Source organism: Carcharodon carcharias, chromosome 5 (assembly GCF_017639515.1).
Source record: "Carcharodon carcharias isolate sCarCar2 chromosome 5, sCarCar2.pri, whole genome shotgun sequence".
NCBI classification, from domain to species: domain Eukaryota; kingdom Metazoa; phylum Chordata; class Chondrichthyes; order Lamniformes; family Lamnidae; genus Carcharodon; species Carcharodon carcharias.
The window spans coordinates 38549459-38575129 of record NC_054471.1 but is presented as its reverse complement, the minus strand read 5'-3'; the positions used below and the strand labels follow the sequence as shown (position 1 = coordinate 38575129).

Below are 25671 nucleotides of genomic sequence, written 5' to 3'. Positions count from 1 at the left end.
ACACAGCTATAGAACAGCACACAGCTATATTACAGCACACAGCTATAATACAGCATACAGCTATAATACAGCACACAGCAATAGTACAGTGCGCAGCTATAATACAACACAGAGCTATAATAGAGCACACAGCGATAATACAGCACACAGCTATATTACAGCACACAGCTATAGTCCAGTGCACAGCTATAGTATAGCACACAGCTGTAATGCAGCACACAGCTATATTACAGCACACACCTATAATATAGCGCACGACTATTATACAGCACATGACTATTATACAGCACACAGCTATAATACAGCACAGAGCGATAATACAGTACACAGCTATAGTACAGCACACAGCTATGGAACAGTACACAGGAAGAGTACACAACTTTGGTACAGTAGATTGGTACAGTACACAGCTATAATACATTACAGAGCTATAGCACAGCACACAGCTGTAATACAGCACACAGCTTTAATACAGTACACAGGTATAGCACAGCATATACCTAGAACATAGCACACAAATATAATACAGCACACAGCTGTAATATAGTACACAGCTATAGCACAGCACACAGCTATAATACAGCACACAGCTATAACATTGGACATACTACTGCATGTAGCTATAAAATTGCATATAGCTATAGCACTGCATACAGCTATACTATAGCACACAGCTATAATACAGCACACAGGTATATATGGCACACATGTATAGTATAATATACAGCTATAGAACAGCACACAGCTATTGTACAGCACACACCTATAGCACAGCACACAGCTATAATTCAGTACACAGCTATAATACAGCACACAGCTATAGTATAGCACACAGCTTTGGTACAGGACACAGCTATAGTACAGCACACAGCTATAATAAAGTACACACCTATAATACAGCATACAGGTAAAATTGGACAAAGTTATAGTACTACACACAGCTATAAAATTGCAAACGGCTACAGCATTGCACACAGCTATAATACAGCACACAGGTTTAATACAGCACACAGTTATATACAGTACACATATATAGTATAATATACAGCTTTAGAACAGCACACAGCTACCATACAGCATACAGCCATAATACAGCACACAGCCATAGCACAGCACAGAGCTATCGCACAGTGCACAGCTATAATACAGCACACAGGTATAATATAGCACATAGCTATAAAATTGCTTACTGCTATAGTACTGCACACAGCTTTACTATAGCACACGGCTATAATACAGCACACAGTTATACACAGTACACATAAATTGTGCGATATACAGCTATAGAACAGCACACAGGTATAATACAGCACACAGCTATAATACAGCACACAGCCACAGTACAGCACGCAGCTATAGTATAGCACACAGCTATAGCATAGCACACAGCTATAATATAGTACCAAGCTATAAAATTGCACATAGCTATAATACAGCACACAGCTGTAATATGGTACACAGCTATAATACAGTACACAGTTATATTTCAGTACACAGCTATAGAAGAGCACACAACAATAATAAAGTACACAGCTATAAAATTGCTCACAGCTATATTACAGCAAACAGCTATAATACAGTTCACAGCTATAACATTGCACACAGCTATAGTACAGCACACAGCTATACTATAGCACACAGCTATAATACAGCACACAGCTATATACAGTACACATGTATAGAACAAAATACAGCTGTAGAACAGCACACAGCTATAGAACAGCACAAAGCTGTAATTCAGTACACAGCTATAAAACTAAACACAGCTATAGTACAGCTATAGAACAGCACACAGCTATCAAACGACACAGCTATAATACGGTACACAGCTATAAAATTGCACACAGCTATAATACAGTATACAGCCACAATAATGCACACAGTTATAATACAGCACACAGTTATGGTACAGTACACAGCTATGGAACAGAACACAGCTATAATATAGCACCCAGCTATAGAACAACACACAGTTATAATACAGTACACAGCTATAAAATTTCATGCAGTTATAATACAGTATACAGCCACAATACAGCACACAGCTATAATACAGCACACAGTCATAGTACAATACACAGCTATAGAACAGCACACAGCTATAATACAGTACACAGCCATAATACAGTATACAGCTATAGCATAGCACACAGCTAAAATACAGTACACAGCTCTAATACAGCACACAGCTATTGTACAGAACACAGCTATTATGTGGGACACTGCTACAATACAGTACATAACTCCAATACAGCACACAGTTATAAAATTGGACACAGCTATTGTACTGCCCACAGCTATAAAATTGCATACAGCTATAGCACTGCACACAGCTATACTATAGCACACAGCTATAAAACAGAACACAGCCATATACAGTACACAAATATAGTATAATATACAGCTATAGAACAGCTCACAGCTATAGTACAGCACACAGCTGTAAAACAGCACACAGCCACAATACAGCACTGTTATGACCAAGCAGTTGGTAAAGCTGAGTTATTTAAGAATCCCAGAGGAAAACTTTAAACCTCTGTCATAACCTATAGTTTTAATTGTTATATTTGAGATGTGACTCTAAATTCAGGAATCAGACCAGCAGTTCTCGAGGTTTAACATTAAACTAAATGAAACATTTTATTAATTCACACAGATTAAAAAAATATATATATATATACACATGGCTACAAATTACTACTATCATAACTTTTAATAAGTTCCCAAACTAATCTCCATTAAGGCAACAGCAACCCATGGACTTAACCACACACTGAGACTCTGTGATTCTGTGACACCAGGCAAAGCATTTTCACCTTACCAATTCAAAATGAGGTTATTTTCACTTTGGTTCCTGTGGAGAAATTTGGAGGCTTTCAGCTGCTTTTTATCTCACATGGCCTCTGCCTGCATACACAAAACTGCTGAAGTTATACCTAGCACTGCTCATTGAATGTAAATTCTCATTGTACAACCAGCCTCTTTGAACTCCAGCTTTTAACAATAAAACTTTTTTTTGCAAAAATATACCTTATTCATAAAATATCTTCAACCACATTCCAAACCATTTCAAAATCACCATTACAAAAGTACAATCAGGTTCAACTTTTACAACATGTATCACGAGGTGCATCAGTACAAACAATGAATATTACAATCATTTGCAGAAATTCATTTTGAATTGTACGGCCCGAGGGGCTCTACACAGTTCCCAGTCCCTCGGTGCACTGTGGCAGCACACAGCAATAATACAGCACACAGATATAATACACTACACAACAATTGTATTGCAAACAGCTATAATACAGTACACAGCTATAGTACTGCACACAGCAATAGTACTGCACGCAGCAATAGTACTGCACGCAACTACAGTAATGCACACAGCTATAGAACAGCATACAGCTTTGCTAAGGCACACAACTATGGAACAGTACACAGGTAGTGTACACATTTTTAGCACAGTAGACAACTTTGGTACAGTACTCGGCTATAATACAGTATCTGCAACAGTACTGTGCACGAGTACAGTAGATCAGACACCTATAGTACAGTACACTGGTACAGTAGAGCACACAACTGCAGTATAGCACATAGCTGTAATATAGTACACAGCTATAATACAGCACACATCTGTAGTACGGTACATGGGTACTGTAAAGCCTAGAGCTATATTACAGTGTACAGGTGCAATACAGTACAAGGGTACAGCACACAGCTATAATAAAGTGCACAGCTACAGCACAATATACAGTTATAATACAGCAAACAGGTAGAGTGCAGCACACAGCTATAGTATAGCACACAGGTACATTACAGCAAACAGCTATAATAGAGTACACAGCTATTGCACAGCACACAGTTATAATGCAGCACAGAGCCATATTACAGCAGACAGCTATGGTACAGCACATAGCTATAATACTATGCACAGCATGGAACTGTGCATAGTACACAGTTTTGGTACAGCACACAGCTATGGAATAGTACACAGGTAGAGCACACAACTTTGGTACAGTATACAGCTATAACACAGTGTCCAGCTATAATACCGTACACATGTGCAGTACAGCAAACAGCTACAATACAGCACACAGCTATAGTACAGCACACAGCTATATACAGCACACAGCTAGAGTACAGAGCACCGCTCTAGTGCAGTACACAGCTTTCACACAGTACACAGCTATAGTACAATGCACAGCTACAATACAGCACACAGCTATAATACAGCACACAGCTATAATACAGTATCCCGCTTTAGTACAGCACACTGCTCTAGTGCAGTACACAGCTATAGTACAACACACAGCTATAATACAGCACACAGCTATAATACTGCTCACAGCTATAGTACTGCACACAGCTATAATACTCCAAATAGATATAATGCAGCACACAGCTATAACACTATGCATAGCTATAGAACTGTGCATAGTACACAGCTTTGGTACAGGACACAGCTATGGAACAGTGCACAAGGTAGAGTACACAACTTTGGTACAGTAGACAACTTTGGTACTGTACACAGCTACAATACAGTACACAGCTATAGTACAACACACAGCTACAATACAGCACATAGCTATAATACAGCACACAAATATAGCACAGCACACAGCTATAATACAGAACACAGCTATAGTACAGCACATAGCTATAGGACAGCACACAGCTATAGGGCAACACACAGTTATAGTACAGCACACAGCTATAATACAGCACACAGCTATAGGACTGCACACAGCTGTAATACAGCATACAGCTATAGGGCAACATACAACTATAATACAGCATACAGTTATAGGACAGCACACAGCTATAATACAGCACACAGCTATAGGACAGCACACAGCTATAATACAGCACACAGCTATAGGACAGCACACAGCTACAGGGCAACACACAGCTATAGTACAGCACACAGCTATAGTACAGCACACAGCTATAGTACAGCACACAGTATAATGCAGTACACAGCTATAATACAGTATACAATTATAGTACACCATGCAGCTATAATGCAGCACACAGCTATAGTACAGCACACCAGCCTAATGCAGTACACAGCTGTAGTACAGCACACAGGTATAAATACAACACACAGTTTTAGTACAGCACACAGTTATAGTACAGAAACTCTGTTCATGTTGCCCATATAAGTTTGGTTTCTTTGCTTGGGTATCAGCCCAAACATTGCACTACCTGGACTAAATTTGTACCAAGCTATATTTATTTGAGCATGTTTAGTTAAAAAACAATTCCTGGCTTTCAGCATCGTCCCTCTTGATAATAGTTCTGATGAATTTGGCCACACACCTGAACAGTTACGATCAGAACTAACACCCAATTTACTCCTATTTTCATTGTGTAGGGTTGCCTGAACAGACAGAAAGTTCTAACTGCCATCCGACAAATGCAACAGTTTCTAAAAGGACAAGAAAACCGTTTTACTGATGGAATTCGACACATGAAAGCCAAGCTCTCAGCCTTACAGACGTCTGTGACCAAACTGACAGCAGACCAACCCTCAGGTACATTACTATCAGACTCAGGTGTCAGCAGAGATCCGTTTCTCCAAACTCTTGACTGTAAAGTTGTACAGTGCCATCTACCTGCCGATAAAGTCTATTAGTGAATGGAACCCAGTGCAAATCTAGGCAGATATCCTTGGGAGCTGCCCAAAGGAAGGAGAGCAAAAACAAGCCTTATTGACTCTGACTGCACCCCACCCCACCAATTCCCTTTCAAAGTTGTGGTTGACTGTGGCTGAGCGCAAGCCTGCCACTCTATAAGGCAATTTATACATTCAAATTACTGGAACCACTGCCACTCTGGACCTGACTCTTTTGACTTCACTTGGTACAAAATTTCTTAACCCCTAACAGCCTTTTATTTTTTATTTGTTCTCTCATGGGATGTGGGCATCACTGGCAAGGCCAGCATTTATTGCCCTTGAGCTGAGTGGCTTGCTTGGTCATTTGAGAGAGCAATTAAAAGTCAACCACATTGCTGTGGGTCTGGAGCTACATGTGGGCCAGACCAGGTAAGGATGGCAGATTTCCTTCCCAAAAGGGGCATTAGTGAACCAGACGGGTTTTTACAACAACCGATGATAGTTTCATGGTCACTGTTAATGAGTCTAGCTTTTAATTAAATTTAAATTCCACCAGCTGCCATGGCGAGATTTGAACCCATGCCCCCACAACATTAACCTGGACCTCTGGCTTACAAGCCCAGTGACATTCCCACTATGCCACCAACCTTGAAAGGTTAAAGGGCAAAGACCAGGCAAAGGGCGCCTCAATAAAAGCAAAATACTGCAGATGCAGAAGATCTGAAATGGGAGGGGGGGGGGTTGCTGGTTGGTCTTGGTGGGTCTGGCAGCATCATTCTTTGGTGAGTTCCAATGAAGAGTCATGTTAGCCTCAAAATGTTAACTCTGTTTCTCTCTCCATAGATGCTGCCAGACCTGCTGAGTTTTTTCAGCACTTTCTGTTTTTATTTCAAAAGGCTCTCAGTTCATTGTCCTAAAGTGCTAGACAAGGTACCATGAGTTTTTGCGATGGGTAGGGTGTGGCCTCGGGTCTGCCTTGGCGGGAGTGGGGTTTGGGCCCCACGCTGTTGGCATTTGTCTGATCTGCATGCTAGCCACCTAAGCAACCGAGTAAACCAGCCCTCCACACCCTCAATACTGCGCTAAAATATCAACATAAGCTACATGCTCAAGTTCTAGAGTGGTGCTGAGCCATAACTTTCTGACTCAGAAATGGACCTTTGTTCCCTTCAATCCAAATTCTATACTCGAGTCTTGCAAAATGTGTGAGGGCTAATAATTACTTCACTTACAATAACCCTACTTACTAGTTTTTACTAGTCTCTCATTCAGCACCCAATTCTCTTCAAAATAGCAGATAATACAAAATCAAAGCCAAGGTCACACACCAAAGCAACTAATAACAGAATTACCTGGAAAAACTCAGCAGGTCTGGCAGCATTGGCGGAGAAGAAAAGAGTTGACGTTTCGAGTCCTCATGACCCTTCAACAGAGGACTCGAAACGTCAACTCTTTTCTTCTCCGCCGATGCTGCCAGACCTGCTGAGTTTTTCCAGGTAATTCTGTTTTTGTTTTGGATTTCCAGCATCCGCAGTTTTTTTGTTTTTATTTACAAATAGCAACCTAAAACAAGGAGGAGCTTGCCCTTATGCTATCTTTCAGAGCTGCAGAGCAAACTACTTCACAATCAATTCTTTATTCTTTGGAGTGTAGTTACTGTTGTATTGTAAGCAAACACAGATCCAATATACTCACAGCAAGGTTCCACAATGAAATGAATAACCAGTTAATTTCAGATTTGGTGCCATTGAATGAAAGTTGGATATTGGCCAGGATAATAGGAGAGTTCCCTGCTTTGGAAAGGTAGCATGAGTTATTTTATATCACTTGAAGAGTGATAGGATGGTTACTGGCAGGATGTTTCCTTTAGTTGGGGAGACTAGAATGAGGGGACACAGTTTAAGAATAAGAGGTCTCCCTTTTAAGACGGAGGTGAGAAGAAATTTTATATCTTAGAGGGTCATTAGTCATGGAATTCTCTTCCCCAGAAAGCAGCGGAGACTGGGTCATTGAATTTATTCAAGGCTGAGCTAGACAGATTTTTAATAGACAAGGAAATCAAGGGTTTATGGCGGGAAATCAAGAAGGTGGAATTGAGACCACAACCAGATCAGCCAAGATCTTATCGAATGGCCGAGCAGGCTTGAAGGGCCAAATGGCCTACTCCTGCTCCTAAGTCCTATGTTCCTAAGGACAAAGGAATTTGCAGTGGAGAAGAGGTAGTGGCAAAGATATGCAGTTCCAGCTGCCCCTCAGCCAGTGTCATTCTTCATTCGGCAGATTCATGTGTGTAGCATTCTGAGCTCCTGCAGGGAGGTTCTCCTAAGCAAATAGTTGAGGGTCCTAAATTTTTGTGTCACCTCTGGTTCATTTCTGCAGTAAAACTAAACCAAGTTTCATGATATCAGACTGTTGTGTCTGCATCAATCCTTCTCAGGATTTGAGAACATCCCAATTGCAGAACAATAACTAGATTTTTAAAATTACTGTTCAAAAGCATCAATAAGCGGAGGGATTTTTGGAAAAACATGCTTGAAAGCAAGTTGCTGTGTTTCGTCTTTGTGTCAAATGTACTGCTCAGGTGCTTGCAGTTATAGCTGTGGTTTAACACGTGCGTTAACACAATCTTTCATTGATTTATAGTTCATTAGTTCACATTCATTTTACATCTTGTTTATTAGCTTGCTAAATTGATTAAGGGCCTGCCAATAGTGCTGTTAGAGTCACTGTGCATTTCACATTCCAATAGTATACAGCTAGTAGCACATGAATGGTCATTGACAATATGGATATAATGGGATTGAAGGTTGAGGTTGGAGTTTCCTCCTCGCTAATGTGCCAAGACAGCAGCATCCAAGTGGCAAAATCAGTGGCAAAGTCATAGTGCTGTGGTACCGCTCGGAGGCAAATTTTTTGACTCCTTTCCTCCGGTACTACCCTTACAAGTTGAATTCCCCACCCACTACTGCAGGTAAATGAGAGCCTGGGTCCTGGGCCATGAGTTCCCACTTTCCTGCTGTCATCCCAATTACTGACACTTCTGGGACTGCATGGTGACAAGTGTTAGTAGGCTTGGTGTAGCTGTGAAAAAGGTCAGTGGTGCATGGTGCAAATTCAGTGCATCTATGAATGTCTTAGTCAAAAGACAACATTTCCATCAATACAAACTTGCTTGATATTACACTGAAGTATCGGCCTAGATGATTGGGTTTCGCCTGAAATCAGTCAGATCTGAACAAAGATTGAGCGATTTTGAGCACAAGTAACGTTTAGTACAAATGGAGCTCTGCAATCTTTCGCACTGGCTTGTGTTCACAAAACTGGACAGACCCCCATCCCCCTCCCCAAGCCCCAGATCAAGTAAATGAACATGACAATTTCTGCCAATTGTCCTTGTTTTCAGGCCTGTGAGGTCACTTTTAAAATTAAGCCATTTTTCAGGTGCAGAGACACTAATAGAGAACTTCTTAAAAAATTATTCATTCACGCAGGATGCAGGCTTCGCTGGCTAGGCCAGCATTTATTGCCCATCCCTAGTTGCCCTTGAGAAGATGGTGGTGAGCTTTCTTCTTGAACCGCTGCAGCCCATGTGGTGTAGGTACACCCACAGTGCTGTTAGGGAGGGAGCTCCAGGATTTTGACCCATCGACAGTGAAAGAATGGTTATATATTTCCAAGTCAGGATGGTGAGTGACTTGGAGGGTAACTTCTAAATGCTTTTAAACTAGCTTTTCAGAGGGGCGGAAGGAAGTAAAGCTGGTAACAGGAAATAGAAAAGTAGCAAGCGAAATTAGAAGACAGGTGAAACAAAGATATGCATCAGCTAGGCTTAGGATGTGAAATAATGTTAAAAAGACAAAGTTAAGGGCACTCAACCTGAATCCACACAGCATTTGCAAGAAGGTAGATGATTTAAAGACACAAACAGAAGTGAATGGGTGTGATCTAATTGCCTTTATGGAAATATGGCTACTGGGTGACCAAGACTGGGAACTGAATATCCAAGAATATTCGACATTTAGGAAGGACAGGCAAAAAAGAAAAGGAGGTTGTGTTGCATTGATAATAAGGTATGGGTTTAGTACATTAGTAAGGCAGGATCTCAGATCGGAAGAACAAAATGTGGAATCTGGGTGGAACTAAGAAACAGCAATGGGCAGCAGACATTGGTAGGAGCTGTTAGAGGCCACCAAACAGTAGTGGTAATGTGGGGCATAGTATTAATCAGGAGAGAAGCCTGTAGCATGGGTAATACAGTCATCATGGGTGACTTCAATCTGCAGTGAGCACTAATGCTGTGGAAGTTGAGTTTCTGGACCATGTTAGGAATGGTTTTCTAGAGCAGTATGTTGAGAAACTGACTAGAGGGCAGGCTATTTTTAGATCTAGTATTATGTAATGAGAAAGGGTTAATAATCTTTTGTAAAAGAACCTTTAGATATGAGTCCCCATCATATGATAGAATTTTACATTATGTTTGAAAGTGAGCTGGTTCAATCTGAAGTCAGGGTGTTACATTTGAACAAAGGAAATTATGAAGGTATGAGGGGCAAATTGACTGAAGTGGATTGGGAAAATACATTAAAAGGTATGACAGTACACAGGCAATGGATGGGAATTATTACATAATTTACAGCAACTATACATCCCTTCAAGACACAAAAATCCAAAAGAAAAGTCAGTCAACCGTGGCTAACAAAGGAAATTAAGGACTGCACAAGATTAAAAGAAAAGGCCTGTAAAGTTGCCGGAAATAGTAGTAATGCTGAGGATTGGGAGGATTTTAGAATACAGCAAAGGAGGACCAAGAAGCTGAAAATGGGAATAGAATATGAATGTAAACTGGCAAAAAATATAAAAACAGACTGTAAAAGTTCCTGTAGATCTGTAAAAAGGAAATGTTTGGCTAAGATAAATGTGGGTCCATTACAGGCAGAGAGAGGAGAATTTATGATGGGGAGTAGAGAAATGGCAGAGAAACTAAATGATTACTTTGTGTCTGTCTTCACTGAGGAAGGTACAAGAAATCTCCCAGATTTAGAGATCTAAGGGACTAAGGAGAATGAGGAATTGAAGGAAATTAGGATTAGTTAAAAAGGTTGCATTGGAGAAATTAATGGGACTGAAGGTTGATGAGTCTCTGGGACCTGATATCCTACATCCCAGAGTGTTGAAAGAGTGTTGCTATGGAGAAAGTGGATGCATTGGTGATCATTTTCCAAAGTTCTATAGACTTCGGAAAGGTTCCTGCAGATTGGAAGGTAGCAAATGTTGCCCCACTATTTAAGAAGGGAGGAACAGAGAAAACAGGGAACTATAGACCTGTTAGCCTTACATCAGTAGTAGGGAAAATCCTCGAATCTGTTATAAAGAATGTGATAAATGGACACTTAGATGATAATGATCTGATTGGGCATAGTCAACATAGATTTATCAGTGGGAAACCATTTTGACAAATCTGTTGGAGTTTTTTGAGGATGTTACTAACAGAATCGATAAAGGGGAGTTGGTGGATGTAGTGTACTCGGATTTTCAGAAGGCTTTTGAGAAAGTCCCCCATAGGAGGTTGGTTAGCAAATTTAAAGCACATGGGATATGAGGTAATATATTGGCATGGATTAAGGATTGGCTAACAGGCAGAAAACAGAGTAGGAATAAACAGGTCATTCTCACATTGGCAGACTGTGACTAGTGGGGTACCACAAAGATCCGTACTTGGGCCCCAGAGGTTCACAATATATATCAATAATTTGGAAGTGAGGGCCAAATGTAAAATTTCCAAGTTCGCAGAATGTGTGTTGTAAGGAAGATGGGCAGACTTAGTGAGTGGGCAAGAAAATGGCAGTTGGGTTATAATGAGGAAAAATGTGAAGTTATCCACTTTAGTAGAAGGAACGTATGTGCAGAATATTTCTTAAATGGTGAGGAATTAGGAAGTGTAAATGTAAGGTGTTTCCCCTGCTCGGGGAATCTAGAACCAAGGACAAAATTTCAAAATATTGGGGAAACCACTTAGGACTGAGATGAGGAGAATTTTTTTTTCTCAGAGGGCTGTGAATCTTTGGAATTCTCTATCCCAGAGGGCTGCGGAAGCTCAGTCATTGAGTATGTTTAAAGCAGAGATTGACAGATTTCTAAATACCAATGATGTAAAGGGATATGGGGATTGTGTGGTAAAATGGCACTGTAGTGGATGATTAGCCACGATCATATTGAATGGTGGAGCAGGCTCGATGGGCTGAATGGCCTACTCCTGCTCCGATGTTCCTATTAATGATGCTATATAATTGCAAGTTGTTGCTGTTTTTGTTAAATAGCCTTCCTGAATTCACGCTTTAGGTTCATCTGTGTATCATGACTTGGAGAGATATCTGGTCCCAATGAAATCACATACCAACTGTGCATGAATGCCTTCAGGAGAGGAAGTAGGAATGGGTAAAGGGGTGTAGGGGACTACAAGGATATAGAAATAAATAGTCACAAGTTCTTCACATATTTGCACACTTACTATATTGTTTATGATTCTGGATCATGACACCTACTAAACTCTCCCTTACTTTGAATGCTTAAAACATTGTGAATCAAACCAAGCCTTAATTTAAGTAGTTATTCCTGATGTGACATACACAGGCTCAGTTGAGAAATTCTTCTCTCTCTCTCTGCTTCATTTTAGTAACATTGTGCCCTTCGCTGGAGGCTCCCAATCATGGCAAGAAATTTGGTTCCAGATACAGGATGGATCATGAAGTGCACTTCGTCTGTCAGCCAGGCTACCAGCTCATTGGCTCCAGCACCAGAGTATGTCAGCCCGATGGGAGCTGGACTGGGGAGAATGCTAATTGTACAGGTACTCCTGTTTAAAGTTTCACTTAGCAGGTATGGGAGATGGTGGTATAGTGGTAATATCACTGGACTAGTAATCCAGAGACCCGGCCTAATATCCTGGGGACACAGGTTCAAATATCACCAGGGCAGTAAGTGGAATTTATACTCCATTAATAAATCTGGAATTATAAACTTACCCCAGTGATGATGACCATGACAGCTATCATTGATAGTTGCAAAAGCCCATTTCATTCACTAATATCCATTAGGAAAGGAAATCTGCCATTCTTACCTAGGCTGGCTTACATGTGACTCCAGACCCACAGCAATTTGGTTGACAATCAGTTCAAGAGCAATCAGGGATGGGCAACAAGTGTGAGTCCTTGCCAGCAATAGCCACACTGCATGAAAACAAAAAGTTGACATCATTCAGGCCAAAGACCCCTAATCATTAAACTTTACTCGGCAACATAGCATATGGAGGAGTCTAGGTTTTCTGAGTAAGACACTATCACCAGATATTGGTTGGAACCAAACCACAACTGTAACTAGTTCCATTAGTATTTTACACTTTTTAAAAAACGTTAGGAGCAAAGGTGATAACACCTGTTTCTCAAGAATATTGAGACATGCTTTCCACCTTTAGAAAATGGGGTGAGCATAGGAACAGTCATTTAGCCCCTCAAGCCTGTTCCACCATTAAATGAGATCATGGCTTATTTTTAGCCGAACTCCATGCAATATTAAGGTGCATACTTTTAATGCATACACAAGATATTTTAAAGAAGTCATTAGCCTCTCCAATTCTGTTTTATATTAATACTTTGAATAGAGATGTTAATCATTTCGATGTCAGCTGGGGCTCAGTGGTAGCACTCTCGCCTCCAGGTCAGGAGATTGTCCACTCCAGTGATTCGAAAATCAAATCTGCTGACACTTCAGAGTTAGTACTGAGGGAGGACTGCACTGTTGGAGGTGGTGTCGTTCGGATGTGATGTTAAGTCAAGGCCCCATCTTCCCTCTCAGGTGGACATGAAAGATCCCTTGACACTATTTCAAAGAAGAGCTGAGTAGTTCTCCCTGCTGACCAATATTTATTTCTCAACCAACATTACTAAAAACAGTTCTGTCGAAGGGTCATGAGGACTCGAAACGTCAACTCTTTTCTTCTCCGCCGATGCTGCCAGACCTGCTGAGTTTTTCCAGGTAATTCTGTTTTTGTTTTTGATTACTAAAATCAAACTATCTGGCCATTATCACATGTTGTTTGCGAGAGTTTGCTGTGTGCCAATTGGCTATGCATTTCCTACATTACAATAGTGACTACACTTCAAAGTACTTCTGATGTCCTAAGGTCCTTGTAACTTTTAGATGTTTTGTTCTTTCTTTATTAGAAACATTAGTTGGAAGACATATTTTTGTGCAAGTAGTTCTTAGTAATTGGAATGAGTTACAATTAGTTTTTGAAGATAATTCAATCATAATGTTTCAAAAGGAGTTAGAAAAACACTTGAGGATAGGAACAGGGACTTTAGTGATCCAGTGTGGTGTTAACAGTAATTAATAATAGTTGATTGAAACAGTTTTGTGCTATATTTAAATTTATACATGATCAAGTTGTATTTTTGAAGGATTTTAATATATCAATTATGAAATATTATAGATAAATAAATCAGTTACTAAATGGGCCACGTAAGTGTGCAGTTGAATGTCAGAATACAAACACTGAGCACATTCATACAAACGTATTCTCTTCATTTTTTACCAAAGGCATTGATTTAAGGTTGCGTTTGCTGCCAATGCCTTGCATGCGTAGTTGTGTGCTGATGGTAGGCTGCCATCCTTATAGGGGGCAATGTGCAGCAGTGTGCATGCATGCCAGCCATCTTTATAGGGGGCAATGTGTGACATGAACCCAGCTTATTCACTTTCGAGAACATTGTACCATATATCAAAGTAAAGTATCTGTCAGTACTTTGCAAAATCATATTTGGTTCTGCAATGTCATTAATTCGCTCTATATTTTCAATATTCCCTCTCTATTTATCTCTCTCCATCTCACTTTGTATCTGTCTCTCAGCCTCTTTCTGTCTCTGTGCATGTCTCTCTCACTCTTTCTCTCCCTTATGTGTGGCTCGTTCATTATAGTTGCATCACACCAGCATCCTCTCTCTCATCAAGCTCTCTCTATTTCTGCATCTGTCTGCCCTTCTCAGGTGCCAATATTGGTGCCCAGAGGCTGGCTGTCTGCCCAGCTGTGGGATAATGCAGATTCAGAATACCGCTTTCCGGCAATAACTCCAGGGTCAACTAGCGATGCTGGGGGGACGTAGCAGAGGGCAAGAGTCATCCATCGGTACCAGGACCAGTGACGCCTGGAATGATAGAACCAATGCCCACAAACTGCCGAGTTTAGCTTATTTAAAATCAATGGAAACGAGTGCTTGGTTTCTGTGCATGTGCGCATGTGCAGATGGGTATTGGCAGCCATCTTGCATGGCCATATTGTATTGGCAGGAAACACAGTGTTGATTTAAATTGAATGGGTTAATGCCTCCATTATAATAGTAACATGACATGCATGTATTAAACATTCGCACATTAACATTGCATGCAGTAATTTAAAGGCTCACACTGTCAGACTGTATTTGGGTCAGGAATTGATAATTAACTGTTAATAACTTTATTCGGTGGTGATCACAAATGTAGATCTTCTGATTTCAGAGGCAATGAATAATGAAGTCTTTTATGGTGCTTCTTGTCACACAAAACCACCTTGATCAAAGTCAGCTGAATGCTCTCATTCTTAAACATAAAAAAGACAACATTGCATTCTCTATGTGAGAACACCTGCATATCTCTCCCCAGTCTAATGATATTTGGTCTCACGTTCCACCCTGAGCTTCCTATCTTTCCCATCAGGCAGACTCTGCCAGTGTGACGCGACCTGTGCTCACTTGCCCCGGTAACCCAGCCATGCTGCAGCTGCCAGGCCTAATGGATTTCGGAGGTCAAGGACGCGTTTAGTTAATAGTCTCAGACATTTCATTAAATAATTTCATGGTCTAACAGTCCAGAGATATTCCAGGCATGCTATTGATAGGCAATGGTACCTAGTTCTGAGTAACTCTCTGTGATGCTGCACTGGCTGGTTGCTGTAAGAGAGCTCTGTGAATCAGGCCACACAGGACACAACTCTTTTGTCTGTTTGAATGGAGGAGAACATGAAGCCGACGCTATTGTGATGAAAATCCCTTAAGAAGCATTAAAGGCTACATTACAAGATCACTCATGGATTAAGATGGAGGAGATCATTCTGCTCGTTCGGTCTAATTCTTCCACAATAAATGGGAACAGGAGGAGGCCATTCAGTCCCTTGAGCTTTTTTTTTGCCCTTAAATTGGATCGTGGCTGATCTGTAATTTGATTCCCTTTACCCACCTTGGTTCCACAATTCCCTTCTGGAACTCCCTCCCTAACAGCACTGTGGGTGTACCTACCCCACATGAACTGCAGTGGTTCAAGAAAGCAGCTCACCACCACCTTTTCAAGGGCTACTAGGGATGGGCAGTAAGTGCTGGCCTAGCCAGCAATACCCACATCCCATGAATGAATATTAACAAAAAAACCTTAAATACTCTTGCCAAACAAAAATCTATAAATTTCAGATTTGAAATTTTCAATGACTCCCAAGCATCTACAGCTTTTTGGGAAACCAGTTCCAGATGTTCACTTTGTGTGCAGAAGTGCTTCCTGATGTCATCCCTGAAGGGTTCTCTCTAATTTTAAGATTACATCCCCATGTTCTGCACTCTTCCATAGGAAGAAATAGTTTCTTTTTATCTACCCTATCAAAACCTTGAATCATCTTAAGCACTTCAATTTCTTAATCTTCTCTGTGAAAAGGAATACAAGCCTGAGTGGCAGTGCTGAGAGCTGAATGCTGTTCTCCATATGCAGTCTAGCCAGAGCTTTATGTAACATAATTAAATACATTTAATACAAGCCCCACCACCTGCAATTCCTGAAGGCACCCACTACCCTGACCTCAACCATTTTTCTTGGCAAACTGTTCCACCTATTCGTCATCCCATCTGTTTGCCTTTGTTCAAGTGTAGGGTTTTTATGAATGTTTTTACAAATTACTAACCAAGTCTTCTGCAAACTTCAAACCTTTCATTCTCACCTACTCTGCATCCTTTGCCCCACGAGCCACATATTATAACAGATAACCAAAACCTGGTCAAAGAGGTAGGTTTTATGGGGCATCTTAAAGGAGAAAGTATATCTATAATACCCCATAGCACTAGACAGCACTATTTTTTCCAGATTAAGACTTTGAGGACTGTTTTTCATTTTTGGTTCAGAGATAACTTTCAAAAGGGAATTGGATAAATACTTGAGGAGGAAGACATTGTAGAGTTACGGAGAAAGGAAAAGGGAACGAGACTAATTGGACTGTTCTTTTAAACAGCTCATCAGGCACAATGGGTCAAATAGCCTCCTTTTGTGCTGTATCATTCTATGATTCTGTGGTTCATAAATGTCACAGGAACCTCCCAGGAAGTGATTTAAAAGAACTACATGGCTAAATCCTTATCTGTGGACAATGGTGTTCGGCTTACTCGTTCTTTCAAGCCTGTTTGATTTCTCCTATAGAAATGAATGAATGCGTCAGCAACCCCTGCCAAAATGGAGGAATCTGTGTGGATGCTGTGAACCAGTACACGTGCTCTTGCCCAAACAGCTGGACAGGACGCCACTGCCGTTATCCAGTGCAGACAGGTTTGTAACATCTGGGAAGGTTAAATAACTGTCTGGATTTGGGAAAGTGAAAACAGTGAAAGTTAGGAAACAAACATTTCAGACTTCCTCAAGGGTATTAACATGGGAATGTGCTGCAAGGAATTTTACAAAGTCAAACTTTTAAAAATAATTTTGATCAGTTAACCTAAAAAAGCACTGAAAAGTGTTTTCCGCTCTGTGTTATGAAGCAATTTTGCACATGCTGTGGTTTTACTTTTTAAAACCATGTGCAGTCCGTTCCAGGAACTTCTCTTTGAAGTAGTTATTATTGTGTGGGATGCACGCACATTCCACTGGGGGAATGTGATCATGTTTGGTAAATAATATTTTAGCTTCTTTTTAAAGATACATAGACAAAATTTTGGGGAGCAGGATGAGAAGGCTGAATAGCCTTCTCAGCAATACACCACTTCAAGATTGTCATTATACATCTTTGCTGTTGCTTTGGGTAGCTTTGTCTAGGTGAGAATTAAAATCCAATTCTGATGGCTTTGCATGCATTCCCAATAAGTCCCCAGATGCGTAGGACCTGGGACTGATAGAATTGCATTGAAAGACTATTCCTTCCTTACACTATGGTCTGTCTGATATTTCATTTATTTAACTTTTTCTTTTGGATACAAGAAGCAATTTGTGACCATTAGAGTTTTTTTTTATCGCGTCCAATCATTAGAGTGAAGGGAAATCATTCCGCCTGGTATTAGATCAAAATGTTGGCATCTTCGTATGAGATTCCTATCACTGCTACTTTTACAAAAGCGTTAACTAATTGTAGTGAGCAACAGGATTTCGGAATATTTCATACCGTGTGATTTTTGACCCACATTTCCAAGTGAGGGCTACTGGAAAGTAGAACATGGCTTATGGTTTCCAACCGTGATTAAATTTAGTCCTGGAGGTTTCATCACATGTACCCCCACACTCCTGCCATTATCAGACAACAAATCTATCTTTGTGCCTTCCTACTCCAATTGGAAAGCAAAAAGGTTCATTACCCAATTGTTGATACTTAACTGTCAGCCAAAAAGCCTTCTTTACCCCCATTATCAATATTTTTCAATCTGGTAAAGAGGTTCAGAGAAAGTAACAAAAAAACCCAATCTTTTTTAATGTCCCGATGCTTTTTTTTCTCCAGGGCAGTACACATCAGTGTCTTGGAGATTGATCATAAATTCCTGGAGACTCCTGGACAATCCTGGAGGGTTGGCAACCCTAACATGGCTATATTTTTGTCAAAATAATATATAGCTTTTAAAAGAGCCAATTGGACAATTCAGTCTTAAGCATCGTTGGTTTTTACTGAGGCACAGTCTGGGATATTCGAGTGATGTCTGACCATGCAAGTTCACATAAATTGACAGCATCTAAATCATCAGGAGCATGACGAATTAACACTAATACAGTTTGAGCAGTGCATGGTAGAATTCATTTGCTTTACAAAGTGTATATCTGGAATCTGCATAACCTTAAGGGTGAAAGAGAAAAACTTGCATTTATAAAGTGCCTTTCACAACATTGGGATGCCCTAAAATACTTTATGGACACTTTTGAAATGTACTCACTGTTGTAAAGTAGAAAATACTGCAGCCAATTTGTGTACAGCAAGGTCCCACAAACAGCAGTATGTTAAGAACCAGATAATCTCTTTCAGTGATAATGGTATAGGGATAAATATTAGCCTTCTTTAAAATAGTGTCATGGGATCTTTTACGTTCAGCTGAGGGGACAGACAGGGCCTCAGTTAATGTCTCATTTAAGATGAAAGCACCTTCAACAGTGCAGCACTCCCTCTACACAGCATCAAAATGCCAGCCTAGGTTTGGTGTTCAACTGTCTGCAGCAGGATTTAAATCCACCAAATCCTAAAGCAAAGATGAGAGTGGTAGACCTGAGCCACAGCTAACACCTTTTGAAAGTATGTTCATCCTGTGTGTGTTCAATCAAGAGGCTGCAGAAGCATGTTAACAAACATTCTAGAATTGGCCGCTTTTCTTTATGAGCACAACCCTCCCCAGAATATAAACAATCCTAAACTTCAAAGACAGTGAGCAAGTCTTTCAAATTCCAACCATCTGATCATGTAAGATCCACCGAGCAGAGTCAAATCTGTCTTTCAAAAGACTGATGATTTCATCAGCCGGTGTCACCTGGCTGCATTCCTCCATCTCTGGCCTATTGTGCACCGCCACTCCCTTCAACCCACCATCGATAGCCAAGCCTTTAGCTATCTTGGCCCTAAGTTCTGGAATTCCCTCCCTGAGCTTCACCACCATTTTCCCTCTCCTCCATTCAGATGCTCCTCAAAACCTTTAAAAAGGGTGGGTGAGACTTGGGTGTGGATGTTCTTCACCCATTTCCGACAGATCCAATTTTTCTGTCAGGGGAATGGGGCGGCGCACGATTCACAAGGGCAGCAAACCCAAACTCAGCAGGGCCATTTGAACTTGGTACTGAGTTCAAACAGACTCCATTTTGGCTGGTTCAAGGGCTTTAACTCGCAATGTGAGAGTCACAAATTGATGGAGCAGACATAAGTAATAAAAGGCAAAAAGTCTGATCAAATGTTATGGTCGGAAATATATAAATCTTCCGTTCTTTTAGGATGGAAAGAAACAGGCTTAAACTGTCAGTGAAAGTGAAAAAGCACCGCCTGCTGGATTGTTTTGTTTGACAGACTATCTGATATAGTTTAGAAAAAAAATTACTATCTGTGCAGTTTCAACAGAAGTCTTTGTTGACTTTTCTAAAGGGCTATTATTATGTCATCATGAATGCTTGGCTGATGTTCCAAAAGCTAAAAATATCTCACCAGGGAGTTTTGAGTTTACAGTTTGATTGATAGTTTAGGCTATTGACAGGTTAGCTGTCTTTGATGTGGGGGGTCTGAATAGAAGTTTCTTTTTAAGCACTTAAGAAGATTTAATAGTTTTGAAAGGATTTCATCAATGAGAGTTTTTTTTTCCACGATCAAGTGTGTATGAGTGAGAACTGTATTAGACTTTTAGAAGTTTATTTGTTTCATCTCCACATGGGTCCTGAGGTCTGTCCATCATGGGTACTGGGTGAATGGCTATGAAGGGGCATGGGGTAGGCGGGGAATAAATTGACATGGAGGTCACATGGGGATATAAGAGAGGGATTGGGGGTGGATGGGAAGCAGAGTTAGCATGGAGGTGGGTTAGAGTTGACGGGGTGTGAGAGGTCAGGGCTAGACAACCTAACAACTTCTAAAATGACTTGGACAAAGCCCCAGAGAATTGAGCCTTCTAACTAGCCCACCTTGGCACTCATCCACCCCACTGCACCTCACCCCCCTCTCCCTGTGGCCACCTAGGGTCTGATTCTAGGGTCGGCGTGTCCAATTTGTCCCACCCCCACTTCCCTGGAGCAAAAACTGGGTCTAAAGGGGCCCTATAAACTGAGGGTGGGTCTGCCGAGTTGGGAAATTTCCTGACACTAGCTACCTGCCTCAGTATCAAAACTCTTCACCTCTCCCAATGTTTCCCCCTTTGGCTTGGTGTTAGTCTTTGTTTGATAATGTTCCTGTGAAGTACCTTGGGATGTTTTCCTACATTAAAGGTGCCATGGAACTGCAAGTTGTTGTTGAAATTTGTAAATGCAGAAAGATTTAATTTTTAACTTTCTTGTAATTATTGCCCACCTCTCTTCCCTTTGGTTTTCCCAGAGGGCAGTCTGAAGGCTCATAATGTGTTATCAACACTGCCAAAAGTTGTGGGAAGAATTCCTGTATTTCCTTTTTCTCGAAGCAAAATTATTAAGTCAGAGACTAACTCAGACAGGGAAATTATAAACCCATGTTCTCCATTGAGTGACACCATCCAAACAAAACAAATCTCAAACCAGAATCCAGGATAAAAAGAAGTGTGAGTTGGAGGAATCATTAATTTCAGTTAAAACCTTTGTACTTACGCCAACTTCTCTTTGCTGAAATTTCTTAACAGTGGGAATTTAACTCCCAAGGTGTTTAATTACAGTTACAAGTTTCTTGTAATCATTATGGTGTTAAAAAACAGAGAGCCATACAAACTATTTTTCTGGTATGTCACTTCCTCCCCCACACCCCCACCAAAGCTCCTGTTGCTGTAGAATGGAGTGCGAGTGTGTTAAGTGACCTGTCTTTTAGTCGGAAGCCCCGTTGTGCAAAGGTTGAAAGGACCCAACACTGCAGCTGTGATGCCGGGTTCCATATGAGCGGGATCAGTGAGGACAGTGTGTGTCAAGGTACGTGCTTGTGATTATCATAAAAACATGTGGTAGAGTGTTGGAACACACAAATTGCCAGGACGTTATCAAAAATCCGAATAAGCTTTACTTCTGTTGTAAGTTTAAAAAGCTGTGCTAGAATAATTTCCAACCCTATCTTTTCCCTTTCATGAAAAAATACTAATTCCTACACTTGTCAGCCCCAAACTCAGCTTCTCCAATGGCCTCCTCACTAATCCCCCTGTTTCCATTGTCCATCAATCACAGCTTATTCAGGAACCCACGACTTGCATCTTCCAAGCTCCCTGTCCTTCTCAAGCTCCACTGGCTCTCCCTACCCCCAGTGAAGTAACTTCAAGATCCTCATCTTGTCTTTCAACCCAACCGTGGTTTTGCTTCCAACCACCTTAGCAATCTCCTCCAGGAACTGGCACCACATGGACTCTCTTTGCACTGACAATTGGTGAATCCTGGTTTCCCACTCCATCTGTTCCACCATTGGCATCTCTTTTTCAGCCACTGGACCTGTCCTCCCACTCCCTCCCTGAATTCCCCCATATTGTTACGTCCCTCTCTTTTCGAAAACCTTTCTCTTTTTTGATAACATCTCTCCGTCCCATTAATTTTTCCAGCATTTCCACTTCTCTTCGGGCTGGTCTGCACTGTTTTATTCCCAGCTCAGCTCCGAGATTGCTCTACGTAGACCAACAGAAGTGTTGGAGAAAGTTGTTGTTAGTTTTTATTTTGAAAGAATGGCATAAGCCCAGAAGGAAAGGAGCTGCTTTTTTCTTAAATTTATCCATGGGATGTGAGGTGTTGATGACAGGGCCAGCATTTGTTGCCCATCCCTAATTGGCCTTAGGTGGGGGCAAATCACCACCACACTCCTTATCCTAGAATTCTACACCAACCATGCTATTCGAAGGAGGCAGCAGAATTGAAAAGCACTTTCCAATGGGTGTTAAGTGAGTTTGATGAGGAAATGCAGGATGATCATGTGTGAGGAGTAGAAAGAGGGGTGAAGACAAGCAGAGGTCCAGACATGCCACAGGTCCGGCTGAGCTGATCTGTGATTAAAACTAATTAAAATTAGTGATTAAAGCAAAGGATCCCTCATAAATACTCCGCTGATGACGAGTTACTTGCCTCACTGCAGAAGGTGATGCAATCTAATTTGAATAGAGTTGCAGGTTCTTTGATGGACAGAGTCATGTAATTGGAGACAACATATTGTCTGTCAGGCTGACCTCTGCTCTTAGACCCTCCCCCTTTTGATAGATCTCAAACATAATCAACTAGAAGCCTCCAATAAAGCCATTAACATTGAACAGAAACTGAACTGGACTAGTCATATAAATACTGTGGCTACGAGAACAGGTCAGAGGCTAGGAATCCTGTGGTGAGTAACTCACCTCCTGACTCCCCAAAGCCTGTCCACAAGGCACAAGTCAGGGATGTGATGGGATACTCTTCACCTACCTGGAAGAGTGCAGCTCCAACAACAATTAAGAAGCTCGAAACATCCAGGACAAAGCAGCTCGCTTGAATTGCTCCCCGTCTACAAACATTCGCTCCCTCCACTGCTGATGCACAGTAGCAGCAGTATGTACCATGTACAAGATGCACTGCAGAAACTCACCATGGCTCCTCAGACAGCGCCTTCCAAACCCAAGATCTCTACTATCTGGAAGGACAAGGGCAGCAAACACATGGGAACACCACCACCTGGAAGTTCCCTTCCAAGCTACTCATCATCCTGACTTGGAAATATATCACTGTTCCTTCATTGTCGCTGGGTTAAAATCCTGGAACTCCCTCCCTAAAAACACTGTGGGTGTACCTATACCACATGGGCTGTAGCGATTCAAGAAGGCAGCTCACCATCATCTTCCCAAGGGCAATCAGCATGGACAATAAATGGCTGGCTTAGCCAGTGATGCCTACATCCCATAAATTAATAAAAAAAATATGTATATGTGCCAATTGAAGATAATTTATGTCCCAGAAGACAAATGGCCAGATCAACTCAGGTTGCATCTGTATGGCTTCTGTACACTGATATAAAGTAGAATTGGCTGCAATCTGGAAAAAAAGATTTTCTGGAAGGATGTTAAGGCTTTTGAGAGGGCGGAGATGAGACTTTTGGTACCAGGGACAGGGAACTTCAGTTAGGTGGAGTGATTAGAGAAGCTGGTTCCCTTTAGAGCAGTGAAGGAGAAAGAGATTAAATAGAGGTGTTCAAAATTATGAAGGATTAACATTATATTCATGAAGAATAAATAAGGAGAAACCGTTCCCAGTAACAGAAGGGCTGGTCACCAAAGGGCATAAATTTAGGATAATTGACAAAGGAATCAGAGTTAGATGAGAATTTCTTTTATGCAGTAAGTTGTTGTAAGCTAAAATGCACTGCCTGGAATGGTGGTGGAAGCAGTCTCAACTGCACCTTTCAAAACAGAATCGAATAAATACTTGCAGGGAAAAATATGAAAGGCCAAGAAGAGCCAGCACAGGCACAATGGGCGGATGCGGTATCATTCTATGATTGTGTGGTTCTATAACCTCTTGGGCGGGGAATCACATGTGCTGTTGGAGGAATATTCTTGAGGGCAGGAAGTTGAGAAGCATCTGCCCAAGTGTCTACAAAGTACAAGTTCTTATCAACTGCCAATCTGATAAGATTTAATTTGTAAATCATGTCCTACAGGACTGCTCTGACTACATTTGTCGTGCAGTGAAAAGTTGTATTAAGGAAATGCCTTATTCTTCCACACAGATGTGAATGAGTGCGAGGTTTTCCAACTGGGAGGGCTTGCCAGACTCTGCATGCACACCTGTGTTAACATCCCTGGGTCCTACCGTTGTACTTGTCCTCCTGCATACAAACTTCGCAATGATGGCAGGAGCTGTGACGGTAAGTCCCCACATACGGGAGCCATGAGTGAAGCATTCATTTAGCAACCCATTCTTGAGAATTAGTTAGCAAGGTAGGTCACTTATTGCTCGTCATTAGTTGTCCTTGAGAAGGTGATAGTGAACCACCTTCAGAAACCTTGTGTGGTGATGGTGCCTCCACATTGTTGTTCGATGGAGAGATTTGATTCAGCGATGATGAAGGAACGGTGATCTCCTGCTAATAGCTAGTAAATATTAACCAGCCTAACAAAAGTTCAAGGCCAGGATTTTTACCATGGTGGGATTTCCCTCCCTGCCATCTGAGGAATCGGCACTGAACACATCTCTGCCGATGCTGCGTACCCCACAGTCATTTAATGCCCCAACAAGTGTGAATTAGTTGGAGGTGGGACTTCTGCCCCTCACTCATCTGATTGACTGGCAGCTCTCTAAGTCCCTGCAGCGCCAGAAGCTGTAGTGGACAGGACAGGGACTGCTTTAAGACCCAGAAGTCCAGGGCCAGGTACGTGTTGGGTTTTCAGGGCAGGGTGGGGAGGTGAAGTGTTGATGAAGAGGCTAGTGGAGAGGGAGCACTTGCAAGGGCTAGACCTTTTGAGGAGTGCCTGATGTTAAAAGGGGGCTGCTGATGGAGGCGCCTCCCCACCCACTTCCTGCCTGATGCCTAAATCAGGATTACTTTTCAGGCTTCCCCCTGCCCCTGAACTCCTCGAGCCAGCCTGAAAATTGAGGCTGAGTGGGAAACGGATCCTCTCTCTCTGTCCCTCCCTCTGTCTCTCTCTCTCCCTCTTTCTCCAAGTCTCTGCCTGTCTGTCTCTCTCTCTTTGTCTGTCTCACTTTCTGTCTCTCTCTCTCTTTGTCTCTATGTCAATAATTGGCCACTTAAAGGCTTCAATTAGGGCAAGGATGGGTGTGACGGCCTAGACGTCTCCCATCCCAGTGTAAAATTGCAGAGAGCTAGGGGTGGGCAGGAGCCCAGTGGGAAAGCCATATGAAAAATTTTACTGTCACCACCGCATCCACCCCCCTCCACCCACTACAAACCCGCCAGTGGGGGAACATAAATATAAAATTCTGCCCCTTGTAAAACTGGGCAACAGAACACAAGATTTAAGTTTGCAACCATGGCTCTTTTTTTGAATTGGTTTGGGGAATCCAAGTAGAAGCAGCACTATTCAACTTCAAGCCAGTGACCCTGACAGTTTTCAGCATTTAAATTGAGCTCACAAGTAATCTGTGACAGAGCCAAGTGAGTTCAAGGCAGAGACAAGCGCCCTTAGGCATTT

At 41.6% G+C, this 25671-nt stretch overlaps 1 protein-coding gene across 1 annotated transcript in view; it reads left to right on the top strand.

Moving 5' to 3' along the window:
* Nucleotides 1–25671, top strand: part of LOC121278468 (fibulin-7) — a 32054-nt gene that overhangs the window by 1206 nt on the left and 5177 nt on the right. The window contains exons 2-6 of the mRNA XM_041188926.1: nucleotides 5375–5534; nucleotides 12291–12464; nucleotides 17102–17227; nucleotides 21341–21490; nucleotides 24249–24386. Of these exons, the coding sequence (XP_041044860.1) occupies nucleotides 5375–5534; nucleotides 12291–12464; nucleotides 17102–17227; nucleotides 21341–21490; nucleotides 24249–24386 (748 nt within the window). The remainder of the gene's footprint in view (nucleotides 1–5374; nucleotides 5535–12290; nucleotides 12465–17101; nucleotides 17228–21340; nucleotides 21491–24248; nucleotides 24387–25671) is intronic.